At 37.8% G+C, this 14,126-nt stretch overlaps 1 protein-coding gene across 1 annotated transcript; it reads right to left on the bottom strand.

Moving 5' to 3' along the window:
- Window positions 1–6,381: 6,381 nt before the first annotated feature.
- Window positions 6,382–13,584, bottom strand: GMNC (geminin coiled-coil domain containing). Its single transcript, XM_033134724.1, has 5 exons — window positions 13,468–13,584; window positions 11,572–11,746; window positions 9,781–9,869; window positions 8,724–8,840; window positions 6,382–7,173 (listed from the first exon to the last, which is right to left on the bottom strand). The coding sequence occupies exons 1-5, from the start codon at window positions 13,468–13,470 to the stop codon at window positions 6,556–6,558; spliced, it is 1,002 nt and encodes a 333-aa protein (XP_032990615.1). The 5' UTR covers window positions 13,471–13,584; the 3' UTR covers window positions 6,382–6,555.
- Between the last annotated feature and the right edge of the window lie 542 nt (window positions 13,585–14,126).

Below are 14,126 nucleotides of genomic sequence, written 5' to 3'. Positions count from 1 at the left end.
ACATGGTGCTCTGCTCCCAAAAGAGGCTAAGATTCCCGGGGGCTCTCACAGCCCACTGATGGATGAGGCCATGGGCAGCACGTGCAGATGCCACTTCCAGGTTGTACCCACAACAGCTCCTCTGTGGGCCACTGACGGAAGAAGAATGACTCCATGGCTCCTGTGAGGTGGCAAATCTCAGGAGACTAAAATGAAAGGAGAGTGTGTTTGGGCCTTTTGTCTGATTCTAAGGAGAGGTTCTGACTTCTCACTGCACACTTAGTAAAGGGCTTCTCCTACTCTTAGCTTCAGAGCAACTGGAGTGCTCTGAGGGAACATGACCTTTAGAAAGCTTCTTATTATTGATCTGAAATCCTAGGCCTCATCCCAAAGGGGGCAGCCATTGGGTATTAAGGACCCTTAAAGGGTGAAATTACTTGAAACATCCTTTTTATGCCTTGTTATTTCAGGTTAAAAACCTGGAAAAGACATGAGGGGACAAAAAATCTGCTGTATCCCTGAAAAAGGTATCATTTAACCCCTGATTTCCAAAGTGAAAAGATAGAATGTTCCCCATGCGTTAGGAGGAGTAGGCTCAGCATTATAAATATACTTCCTCAACTATTTCACTTTCCCTAGAGCTATACTTAAAAGGATTGACAGGAAAGGGAGTAATGCCATTACTTGAACAGGTACAAAAATCTGTGTGAAGGGAGGAAGAGATTTCATGAGCACTGTTTATAAACTGCTACTTTAGGGCTTTCTTTACCAGAAGTAATTGGGGGAGAGATGTATTTCCATTTTAATTTATCTAATATGTTTTCATTTAAGAAGTATATTAATAACTTTTGACCATGAGTAATCAATCTGTCCCATCCCACTCTTTGTCCCAAATTTCTGCAATAGTTTTCAAGTCATACGAAGGTCTGACAATTAAGTTCGCGAACTTGTTGCAACCATGTTGCTAACCTTTTTTGATATCAGAGGGATTATTCATTATAAATTTGTACAAATTAGACAAACAGTTAACCACATTTACTATTTGGAAGTGCTGATAAGGATACATGAAAAAGTTAGATGAAAACGACCTGAATTTTTCACCAACGATTCATGGCTCTTGCATCATGACAATGCACCCGCTCTCATGACACTGTCTGTGAGGGAGTTTTTAACCAGCAAACAAATAACTGTATTGGAACATCCTCTCTACTCACATGACCTGGCCCCTAATGACTTCTTTCTTTACCGGAAGATAAAGGAAATATTGAAAGGAAGACATTTTGATGACATCCAGGACATCAAGGGTAATATACTAACAGCTGTGATGGCCATTCCAGAAAAAAAGCTCCAAAATTGCTTTGAAGGGTGGACGAGGCACTGGTTTCGGTGCACAGCTTCCCCTACGGGAGTACTTCAAAGGTGACCATTGTGATATTCAACAATGAGGTATGTAGCACTTTTTCTAGAATGAGTGCACGAACTTAATTGTCTTACTTCATGCACTTCTTTCTTTTTGAAATGATAGAAGATGAATTAGGTCTCTTGTGAACAATCCATTTTAGCAATGATGGGGTTAAGAGAGTTTTAGCCCCCAGAATAACCCTCTGATGAATGGAAGCAAAGATTGAAGTCCCCCTCCATACTTCTAGGCCTCAAGCTCTGAGGTCTATAACAGTATGTGACAGACAGCAGACTATTAAGTACAGATACTGGTCTCTCACATCACCATGGTATGATATAGTAGAAAGAGAACTGGACCTGAAGTCCATGCCAGGGTTACATCGAGTCTCAATTACTTATTATAATGTGATCCATATAATATTTAGAGTCAATTTTCTCATCTGTTAAGTGGGAATCAAGATGCCTACTTCATTCTGATAAGGTGTTTCCAATAACCTGTCCTGATCACACCCATATTCAAGGATCACAGAGAGTAAGCAAGGTTTAGATGTAGTTTTCTCCAAGAAATAAAAAAAAATAAAAAATAAAAAAATCAAATATCCCTGTAAGAAAACTAATAAAATTCAGATGAGTCATGACTGGTAACAGAATAATCTCCATGTAGCAAAGGGTTATTGGCCTGATATGAAAGTCTCAAACTATTTTCTCTTGATATTAATCTTCCCTTTGGGGATATGTGCCCTAGATAAGTGACCTTAGGGAAAATCGGCTCACAATTTTCCTATGCAGACACAGAAATATTTTTATAATTCCTCATGGCATAACTGAGACCAGTCTGGAACATTTAACTGAGGTTTTATTCATTTTGGGGAGGATTACAAACATGAAGGACAAGGAGGTTGTCACAAAAATAGAGAATATCTTATAGAATATAGCCTGCTGCTCTTCACACTCACATTGCCTATCCCATTCTGGTTTCTGTCATGCTTTTGTGTGGTGAGTACTATCTTAACACCATTCCAGAATTCATTCCTAATCATCAACCTTCCTTTACATCCCAAACCATATTCCTGACAATACTTCCTGAGTACCTAGATCCAACCATATCTGAAGCTCAAACTTTTCAACTTTGGGAGCTAATTATTTCCTTGTTTGGATTAAGCATATTTAAATTATGTTTCTCTTATTTATAGCCAAGTTAGTTTGAGCACATGATTCATCTTCATATAATCTGGAGAGCCTGATACGGTCTATTATCTGCTGAATGAGTGCCTCAATTATTAATCATACTTCTATTTGGAAGTTAAAATACACAGTACTCTCTATGACATAATATGTATGGCAGAAATAAATACAGAAAAATCTTTAGTCCGTCGTTCCATTCACTGGAAAATATTTTTAAAATAAGCGCCAAAAGTAGGATTCAATAAGTTTTTGTCATTTATTTATTTATTAGACATAAATTCATAACAAAATTGACTCGCATATATATGAAAATATTTTAAATCACAAAAAATCATGCTCATATAAAATATTAAGTGTTAAATTATATTTTATGTTTATAGACTATCAAATCTAAGAATTATAATTGGATGTCTGGTTATGTAATAGACAAAATTGTATCTAAAATATGACAAAGATGTTAAGAAATATATTTACAACATGTATTTGTATCTTGTAAACCAATTTTATTTGGTTTCATGAAAACTAGAGAAAAGGTACATTTAATATTTACCTTATCTGAATCTTTTGGTAAACTGAAACAAATGTAAAATTGCGTATCTTGACTTTATAGGCAAGAGGTAACCTTATAAAAAATTATCATTGGGTGAATTGATACTATACTTTCCTCTACACCTGTGATGTAGGTCATTTATTAAATTTATTTGTCATAATTTTCTAAATTTCTGTTTTCTTGAAATATCAAATAGAATAATTCTTGCCATTAATTCACATAGTTTCTTTTCTTTCAATTTTTCCCCAAAATTATAGTTTAGCATCACTGCAGTTTTAGATAATTACATTCATTAAATGTTACTCTCCGTGGTGCTCTCCAATTGCCCTTATTTTCCAGATACTTGTGAGATATGAGTATGATTTATTTTCAGATGATCAGAGAACACTGCAAATGCCATCAAACTTTAAAAATTGATACTGGATTATAATCTGTATGGGAGATTAGGTAAAAGAGTTCTGTACCCACAAAGCACCTTACTCTTTAAGCCACTTAACATCTGAAAGTCTCTTTAATGTATCCTGGATAAAAGAAAGAACCATTAAACTCTAAAAGCTGAAAATATGTGTCTGGCCATATACATTACACAAAAGAGGTGCAAATCAACAAGATTATGGTTAAAACCTAGGAGAAGAAAGTCCATTTTTAGAAAATCTTATACACAACATAAAAATATTCATCACAATCACAAAAGTATTTAGTTTTTATTTCTCACTTTATACTAGTAAAATATCAACTATGGTTTACTGGAGGAGCATGGTAAAATCATAAAAGAATATACTGAGGCAAGAGACGTTTCCAATTTCTCAAATATCAACAAAATAATTTTCTATACATAATTCAAATGAATATAAAATGTGTAGATATGATTGTTAAGATGTGGTGATTTTCTTCCATGCTACCATCCATGATATAAGCGAAAGCAAGTTATCATAATATACCACAAGCGTGCTGTAATTTCTTTAAACCAGACTGAGACCAAGTTTCTTTTAAAAGCTATTACATTTTATGTGGCTTTGACTTAGGTACCAAATGCATTGTGCTAAGCCGGGGTGTTTCCTCATGTATATAACACATTATAAGGCACATAAAAATGCAAAATAAATATTTGTTGACTGATCAGTTTTGTTTTACAACTTGATCGTTTAGATTTTCAAAATAGTCATGTTGCTTTCTTGATTACTCAGGTATTAAAGTACAATCTATTCTAATTCTTAAATTTGGTATTTTAACAAGATATAAATTTCACCCATGAGGGGCACAGATACTAGAATGTGAAAGTCACTTAAAAAAAATAGAATGTGTTCTATCTCTTTCTAAGTTATTAAAATACTCTGGAGAATAATATTAGTTAATATTTTGGCTTCCCCTTCATTAATATTAAAGAAAACTGGGTGGTAACAGAACTTGATAGATCATTTGCTCAGCAAATAGATCACCAAAATAAAGCAAAAACCAAAGAGCAACCAGAAAAAAAGGCATGTCTTAATTGCAAATAATTCCAGACAGCATACTCATGTTCTCAGGCATTCATTATACAAGTTGAATTATTGAGAGGAGAGGTGGAAAACAGAAAAATGGAAAAGGGGTTCAACATAGTGGGTCTTATCATTAATTGAAGTTTGGTCCAAAAAAAAAAAAAATAGGTGCACATCTGTATTTTGTAATTTTTTTCTGAGAAAGATAGGGAGCTTGAGGGATTGGAAAGGAGAATTAACATAAGCCCTAAGAATACTTTTTTTTTTAATTTAGAAAGAGAGAAATCTTTGATGTCAACATTTCCATTAAATTTGTGCACACTTATTTAAACATGTTTCTATTTGTTAGCTGCAAGTTAGTCACACACAGACTGAATTAACCTGCAAAATGGGCTCATACCAAAACAAAAAATATTGTGATTAGAGCAGTGGTTTCTACAGTTAATTACAAATGGGTCACATTTCTTTTTAATTATATATAAAGTTCACCCAACATACCTGCAGTGCCTATCAAAACTAAAGGGAATAATGAACTGGGGTGGCAGTGTTGGAGTAAAGCTGATAGGATCGAGCCTTAATTCATATGTTAGTGACTATCTAGTTCAACTTTTGTATTCTGCAGCTGAGAAAACTGAATCTTCACACTAGGAAAGTGGCTTTCTTGAGATCACAGCAGATATGTGGCTCAAATGAGGGTGGCCAGAGTGTCTAAGTTGATCACATTTTATCACCATCTCATAGCACAGTGTCTGATACAGGGTAGGTGTTCTATGAATATTTTGGGTAAGTCAATGAATGAAAAAGAAAGGAAGGAAGGAAGGAAGGAAGGAAGGAAGGAAGGAAGGAAGGAAGGAAGGAAGGAAGGAAGGAAAAAGAAAGGAGGTAGGGAGGGAGGGAGGGATGGAGAGAGAGAGAGAGAGAGAGAGTCTCTGAGAACGCTATCTATGTAAAACATCTCCCGATAGCTCTCGCTCTCGCCTCTTTCTTCCTCGAGCGAGCTATCTAGAACCCCCCTCCCCCCCCCCGCCTCCCCTCTCCCTCCCCCTCCCGCCAGAAAAGCAGAAAGAAGAAAGAAAGAAGAAGAAAAAGAAAGAAAGAAAAAGAAATGGCAGAGCTAAGCTGGACTATATTTTCAGGAATAGAAGTTTGTCAGCATCTAGGTAATTAGGATGATCACTTGTTCTGTTACCAAGTCCCTCAAAAATGTTCTTGTTTGAGCCATATTGATTGAAGAGACAATGCCAGGTGCTTATAGAAGCTGATGCACTATGGCACGTTTTGAAGTAATTGTAATTTTCTTCAATCTTTTATCAGTCGTATTGCTGATCAGTGGAGTTACAGCTGTTTGAAGAGACTTTGTCAATTCCACAAAGGGACACTCAACTTACTGAATTGCACTACACATAATATTACTCATATCTACACTATGTCTTCAGCAATGGTGATGGCAAAAATACTTATTCCTACCCTACCCCCAGCAATTTGAACACTCAATAATATGTACTAAGAGTGATAATAACACTCATTCAAAAGGCAGTTTTCAGAAACGAAGAGGAGCAGGAGAAGGATATAAATGAAAGGGAGAAAACTGTGAACATTTAAACTGCTTGAAGAAAGAAGAAAATCTGTTAGACTTGTTATAATTGGAACAGCATATGTAGGTCTCAAAGAAATATAGAGGCAATTGGAAAATACCTTTTCAAATATAGGGCGAAGGGAGCAAGTCAACAGCAGGTGTTGGTGTGTAAACAAGTCAAATTCAGGTGTAAGGAGAGTAGGCATGTTTCATTATGGATTCTTGGAAGCCATTCCCTGCAGATTTAAGTGGGTAATTGAGAGTGACATTTAAAGTGGCAGAAGACAGTCTGGGAAATAGCTTCTGTATTCCACATAGTCAGGTTCAAGTGCAAGAGAGGTCTTTGTAAACAGAGTTCGTGGCAGTCCTTTTGATAGACACGGTCACTAAGACTGCTTAGGAACCCAGGTAAACTTCCAGCCTCCCTCCTCATCTCGACGAACAAAGGCTTGTCCCTGGTGGAAGGAATGAGTTTTCACATTACAGTGAGGGCTCAGGGATGTGGAAAAGGCCATCTCTGTCTTATTGGGTGACACATCAGAAGTATAGTAAGGAAGGGTTTGCAGGCCTCCAGGGGGATTTGAAAGTTGAGAAAGGAAGTGAAAGTCTTCCCTTTGGCTGGCAGTGCTGTGGGAGGGGATAGTTCTGTCACCTCCATAGTCAACTGGCAGATCCTCCGAGGGGACATGTCCATAATCAACTGCATCCTCTGCAAACTGGGGAAATGTGCTGAGGATCCTTCTGGGGGAGGACAGGGCACTGTAGTTAGCTGATAAGGTGTCATCAATGGTGTTGAGGTCTTTTAACCCAAGTGTTTGAAGGACCCAGGGATCCACGGGGGGCCCAGGTTGTTCTTCACAGTTAGCAAATTCATCAGAGAGGTTTCTCTTGGCATTTTTGCGATGGGGGATCTCAGGAGGGAAATGTCTTTGTTCTTTGGGTTTCCTCTTCCCCTTTCTGAATTTTCCGCATGCTTTGGAGAACTCATCTGATGACAGCAATTTCTGGGGAAGTAACATTTGAAAATATACACAGTCATGTAATCAAGCAAGATAATTTTCTTTACTGTTGTCTAATTACACCTCCTTCAAACATTTACAAGTCACCTTAATTCCTTAGAAAACTTGATTAAAGTTATATTTTCACATACCTAACACTGATTGGATTAGCTTCTGTTTCTAAATTAAAATCTATGATAAGAAGTTACCACATAGAAACACCACTTCATGTTTTTTACTAGTCATTCAAAAATTGAAAGGACTCAGTTATGTTTTTAAAATTTCAAGTCAGGGAAGGAATTACTATTATTATAATGAAAATAATAGTAACTATCATGTATGGGATATTGGTTGTATGCACGATTTCATGTTAATCAAGTACTGTTAAAATCTCCTTCGGTGAAGAAACTGAGACGCAGGCATATTGTTGACTTGCTAAGGATCATGCAGCCTAGATTTACATGTAAGCCATCTGCATCTAGAGAGAACCACTAATTGAAACACTGTGCAATACTGCTCCCTCTTATTAACATTCATAACAATCTCATATAACATTATATTATATATTATATGAGATTGTTCTCATATATTGTTTACTCGAGATTGTTCTCGAGTATTATATTATTCTAAATCTTGCAATCGAACGAGAGAAAAAAATGCCTCATTAATATTACTTACTAATTTAATATCTGTTCTTTTCCTGGAGTTAAGAGCCCAGGCTAATAACTGTGAGGCGTGCTCTCTCTTTCTGAACAAAACTAACTGAGTTGTAAAGGAGTCAACTATATTGTGCCCTTTGCTCTCTGAACTGGTATGTCCAGTAAGAGCAAGAAGCATTATCCAGTTAGATTAAATAATATCAAATAATGTAGCTTGTCTAGAAGTAAGGTAAAGATTGGTGGTAGCCGCAACAATGATAACAGAATGGCATATACATAACCAAAAAACACAAACCCCAAAGAAATGAAGAATAAAAGAGGACGATGGGCAAACAGTCTACCCTTGAGTTAGAAATAGTTCATTTTAAAAGTGTCAGAAAAAATGTTCATTAAAAAATAGCCCAGTCAAGAAATCTGGGCTCCAGTCATATTCATAACATTTTAGAGCTGGAAAGATTCTTCAAAGATCTTTTAACTCATCCATTTACAGATGAAGGTAACTGAGGCCCTAAGTGACAGTGATTTACCGAAAGTCAAACAGATAATTGAAAGAACTGTGTGTCTCACAGATCGGATTCTTCTCCACTGTTTCATCCATCTAACTCTGTCTTTTGATTTATTTCTATTGTCTCAGCACTCCCTTGACTGGCTTTTGATTCTTAAGCAACTCCTTTTGTAATATATGACTAACATCTGCAATCTAAATATTTCCAAGAAATGATACATAAAAATTCTTGTGAAAGTGCTGTATTTTACTCGGAAAAATCCATCTATCCTATAAATGCACTTGAAGGCACGTTGTTTAGTACACTTCCTACATTTACTTAAGGAGTTTTACAGAAATGGTCTCCCTTCTCAAATCACCATTCTGTCCTTATAAAGGGGATAGTTACATACCTTGGTCTTTTCTTTAAGACATTTAACCAAAGCAGAATTCAGGTATTGTCTGAGGTGATTATTCTCTTCATGTAACCTAGCAAGTTCTTCTTCCTTCTGCACCAGAGTATCTTGGAGCTGCAAAAAAGGAGACAATGCTAAAAGCTGCTCCTCCATATTGACTTTGTAACCTTATAATAATGCCACTGATCCTTAACCTGTTTAAACCTGATTATTATGCTGTTTGTTTTAAGAGCTCAACCTCAGGGAGCCCTTGTCCTCAGAGGCCTACATTCAATCTGCACCCACCTACCACCTGATTGTTCAGTTTTGGGCTCTGAATTTTTTACTCATTGCAAAGTGTTTGAAGAGATTATATGACTTTTAAAATTGTAACCACAAGGGAAAGTATGTAGGAAAATGAACTGCGTGCAACTGTTTAAATATAGAAAAAGGTGTTTAGAAAGGTTTCGCTGGACTCTTTCCTTGCACATTCAAAAAAGAAGAAGGAGAAAGTGGTGGATTGGCTTCCCTTGGCCTCAGATTGATCTGCTTGAATGTCCGCTAGATTAAATTACTCTCAAGAACAATAACAAACAAAACGTGGAATATGAAGCAATCTTTGTAAACACTTTTATAGTCATTATCCCTTCTCCAAGTGATGAGCTATGTTTATGATTTTAAAATATTTTATATATTATTATATCATTTAATCTTTCCAACAGCTCTCTGAGGAAGGCAGCACAGATATGCCAATTTCATAGATAAGGAAAAAGAGGATTTAAGAAGTCATAAAACTGAAAGGTGCAATGCCATGGCTTGACTTCGGGTCTTCCTCCAGGGTTTTGGTTGCTGGGGGCAGTATTTTTGTTTTGTTTTGTTTTTTGTTTGTTTGGGTTTTTCTGTGACATTGTCACCTAACTTTGATCACTCTGTGGACATATATCCACTTTGGTTCTAAACTGAAAGTCAACATATGAATTTAACAAGGGAAAGGAAGCAGTATGGCATTTAGGGGACATCCGAGAGAACTGACTGCATGGAACATGGCCGGTCTCAGTGTTCTGATTGTACATACCTGCTTGTTTCTGTAGAGCTGAGATGAAAGCTGAGCCTCTTCCCAGGAACAAGAGTTAGGAAAGGGGAAATTCGAGTCACTGGATGATTCTATGTGAAAATACCAAGTGGGTAACTGAGAAAACACACTTGCATTTCTTGTGTAATAAAAAATTCACCAAAAGATTTCATAAAGTTTGATAGGTTCAGTTACCTTTCTAAAAATAGCTATTACCTCCACACAGGAAAACAAAATATTTAAAGCTTTTAGAAGGGGCACGCATAGTATGAAAAGACAAATATTTATAGACTATATGCCAAAGTGACTACAGAGGTGAATTTTTAAGAGCTAAGAAGTCACATTTCTCCCTAATACAAGTATTCCTGCTGGCTAAATGTATAGACTGTCTCATCTGCATTATTAATTCATTCAAAGACTTATTGCCTCCGCCTCCCCTCACATTAGGCATAACATTGCAATTCCACTATATTTTCCAAATTTTTATCACATTTTCTAAGCTTTTGTGCTTGATCATATAGTGTTTGGTTCTAGAATCAAATTCTATTTTTGATGCTAACATTTTTGCGCAGGTGATGAAATCTCTGCCTGTCTGCCAGTCAGTTAAATCTGATGGAGAATATTTATTCAAAATTCTATGTGGTAGCACTTTCCACTTTAAAATAATTTGGACCTTGCTTCTCTGAAGATCTGATGAAAATTTCAAAACTGTAACTCAAACTCATATATTTCAAATGTTATCCTCTATGTTTTTTAATGCATTTTCCAAGAGGTTTTTTTTTTTTTTCTTTTTTTCATATTTAACAGCAAGCTATACCTACCAAACATAAAACAAGAAAACCTATGCTTGGGCCTGCTAAATTGGTTTACTTTCTTTTCCTCACCCAGCACAGTTCTGACTCTTGCTTTCCTCTACTTAAACTGAAATATTACTGAAATATTTTTGATTGAAGTAGAATTATGAGTAAGGAGACAAGAATAAAATTATATACATTGGTTTCATATTCTTGGGCATTCTGTTTCTCTGTCACTTGTAGTAGAAAGCTGGAATTGAAAAACTTCCTGATATATAAGTGTGTTTTCAATAGTTTGGGGCTTTTTGTGTCTTTTCTTCTCAAATTTAAAAAAAAAAAAAAAATCACATGACAGAACCAACAGTGCAGATATTTAATTCTGAAGTGTCTGAGAGTTTTTCCAAGAACTTGAGTTTTAATAGAAAACTTCCTTTGACATTTATAAATACTGTTTACTAAGCCTCAGGTCAAAATTACAATGTAATTTTTGATCAATGTTATACTTCCCTCCAAAGTTGAAGTCTTCTTTGGGCAAAAAGGAATCATTTTTTCCACTTACATGACACTGTTCATAGAATCTCCTCTATGAAATAAGAGATTAAATTAGTGCTTTTTGCTTCTCTCTCATACCCAGGGGAAGTTTTCTGAATTCCAAAAGAAATGTTCCAACTGATATCTTGACTCCAAAATCATCCCATTAGTATTTTTTATAAAACTTTGACCCAAATCCAACTCCCTCGGGGAGTTAGAAATCTCCAAAAACTGTAAAGTGTAGGGAGAAATACATATTGTCCAGCAGGTAAGGGAAAGAATCTCATTTTCACTATTTGGCAAGTACAAAAGAACAGATTTAGATTGTAAAAATTCAGGAGTCTTTGGGCTTTCTTAAACTTTCCATATCATCCCTTCTTCTACAGATTTCCAGCCCATGATGCTTTGCAACTATGGGTGTTAGAAAAGGGCTTCAGATATACCAGGAAAGCAGAAGCACCAAACTTACCCTGTGCCTGTAGTGCTTGTTGCGGCTCTCTGTTGTCCAGGAGACCAGCAGCCCAGAAAGAGACCCAAGTCTCCGTGGAAACGTCAACACTAGATTCTGACGTTGTAGTAGAATACGGACAATTATAGCTCTGGCCTCCTACAAAGTACTCATCTTGGCAAGGCAGAACGGTGTTCTGTGAAATTCAGTATAAGGGGTAGTGGGGTTCCCAGGAGATGGGGTGATGGGGATTTGGAAGGGGGAAAAAGGGGGAGAAAGATATGGAAATTACATCCAAAACAATAAAATCCAATTAAACCAAAACAATAAAAGTGCTAAGTATAGATCCCAGATTAATTCTGAGTTGTCAAAATATAATTACTGGAAGGGAATCAGCTCCTTGGTTTACCCAGTACTTTTTTCCTTAGGCCCTCTCAGCAAAGATGGACCAAATTTGTAAATATCCAGGCGTATTCTCTGTGGCCATGTCTGAGTCATCTGACAGGCTATACCCAGAATCTAAGTAAAAGGAATTTTACTTAATGATTCGAAGACATAAGAACTATTTGACTCTTTCTAGCAAATATCTTAATTATATTGCCAACAGCCTTGAAAGACAAAGAGCCAGAATACCAAGGCTGAAGTAAGCAGAACATGACATCTAACCTCCTTATTTTAGTTTCTTATTTTCTGAACTATTAAACTTGCCTTATTTGCCTCTTTCTCCTTCCCCTGGCTTTAAATGCTGCTGGATTCTGTGCTGATCTGAATGGTTTGAGATAGATACATAGATGCATTCCAGAGATAACTAATAAATATTGTTCCTAACTCTAAGCATGGGGTCATCAAGTCACTCCAAGTAAACATATAATCAAAGCTGAAATAAGTTAGTCAGCAGAAACAGCAAGCTCCAGGTCTCTCCATCACCAGGTCTCAATGCCCTTCCAAAGTTATCTTGCCACTCTAACTGCCTGGCAAGTATTCTCCACTGTGTTCTGAGCCAGTGAACACGCTCCCGCCCCTGACTCCTCAAACCTCAAACACAGTCTTTCCAAATGTCCAGGCAGGGACAGGTATGCAGCAGTCTTCTTGGGTTAATTTGTACAACAACCCAATCCTAATTATTTGTCAATGTTTAATCAGGTAAAAGCCATTCATTTCAGCAGAGCCCAGCTATGGACAAACTTTTTACCACTATAAGTCTTTTGTGGCTTTGAGGACTTTCTTGGGCATAACATAAACAGAGAGAATACAAATAAGAAGAGAAGAAAACGTTAAGTAAAAAGAGTCACGCTTTGTTAATGTTCCTGGTAAATTAAGTTTTGAAAAAGGCGCATTTTGAAGCAAGTCCAACTCAGGCAATGCAGACCAAAGAAATTCAGCCAAAAGTTTATCAAGTGCTATTTTCTTTTCTTCTAAAAGCATGTTTGCAGGCTCTTTCCCTGAGGTTATTACTGGAATTAGAGCTGAGCTGTTATGCAAGTGACACCTGAGAAGAAAACAAACCCCAAAATGCCTGTAGACTAGTTCAAGTCCAAGTGTTTGCAAATATGTGCATAATCTAGAGGAAGAGGTGGAATGAAAAATGAGTGCAGGTGCACAGGGAGAGAATGTTGGGAGAAAGTACAGAGGGTAGAAATAACAGAGAGGATAAAGGATGAGAGAGAGATGGGAGGGAGGGAGAGAGAGAGACAGAGACAGAGACAGAGACAGACAGGGAGAGAAAGAGACAGAGAGAGATCAGGAGAAGAAGATAGAGGAGAATAAAAAGGGGTTGGCATCAAAGAGGACCTGTCTTAATTGTCAGGTAGAGAAATCTTGCTTCCAAGTTGGAAGAAATTCTAATTGCAAAGCTTACTAGCTCTCTGAGCCTCCAGGTTTCGCCAGCGGACTAGCTAACGCCAGCTTCTCACTTACCATCTTGCAGTGGAAGAAGGCGGTGCAGAAACTGAGCCCACTCAATTTTTCGGTAAAGCTGGTGGGAGCTTTAAATGGATCTGAGGGGAGGAGCTAGGAGAGGCGAGTTCTAATCTGGGGGAGCTGCGGGTGACGGCGGGGGCTCCCGGAGAGCGCCGCCCTCTGATTTGGTGCAAAGCTGTCAAACTGGTGACGTGAGTCAGGAGACATCCAGCCAAAGCCAAAATCATTGGCACTCTCGGCGACCGCCGTGTTGGGACCTGAAACCTGCGGGGTCGGTTGCGCAGCGCAGCTTCAAAACCCGCGCCTGTGCGGACTCGCCGCTGGTCCGCGAGGCTTCAGGGGTGGCGGTGGCCCCGCACAGGCTCCCGCCCGCGCGAGTCGCCGCGGTCCCGCCGGGTGGGGCAGAGTAGTGGCGGATGCCAGGGCGTAGGGTCAGCCCAAATCCGCATCTCAGGGATCAAGGCAGCACCTGGGGAAGCCCATCCAACAGGCCCCAGAGGTGACACTGCCCCTGTGTATTTTCTGGCCAGTGATCAATATCAACGTGCTTTATGACGCTGTGAATTGGTGGTTTCTTTCCCCGCTCCTATGTGGTATGTCTCATTTCCCCCCAATCTTTAAAGTGTGTGTGAAATGTAAAGGCGATGTAGGTCCAT

This window comes from Rhinolophus ferrumequinum, chromosome 2 (genome assembly GCF_004115265.2).
Source record: "Rhinolophus ferrumequinum isolate MPI-CBG mRhiFer1 chromosome 2, mRhiFer1_v1.p, whole genome shotgun sequence".
Taxonomy (NCBI): domain Eukaryota; kingdom Metazoa; phylum Chordata; class Mammalia; order Chiroptera; family Rhinolophidae; genus Rhinolophus; species Rhinolophus ferrumequinum.
This window is presented reverse-complemented; position numbering and strand designations above follow the sequence as displayed.

Coding starts and splice junctions, on each gene's coding strand:
- GMNC (XM_033134724.1), bottom strand. Junction 8,841..9,780: donor AGCTCTACAGAAACAAGCAG/GTATGTACAATC, acceptor CCTTTTTTGCAG/CTCCAAGATACTCTGGTGCA. Junction 7,174..8,723: donor GTCTTAAAGAAAAGACCAAG/GTATGTAACTAT, acceptor TTACTTCCCCAG/AAATTGCTGTCATCAGATGA.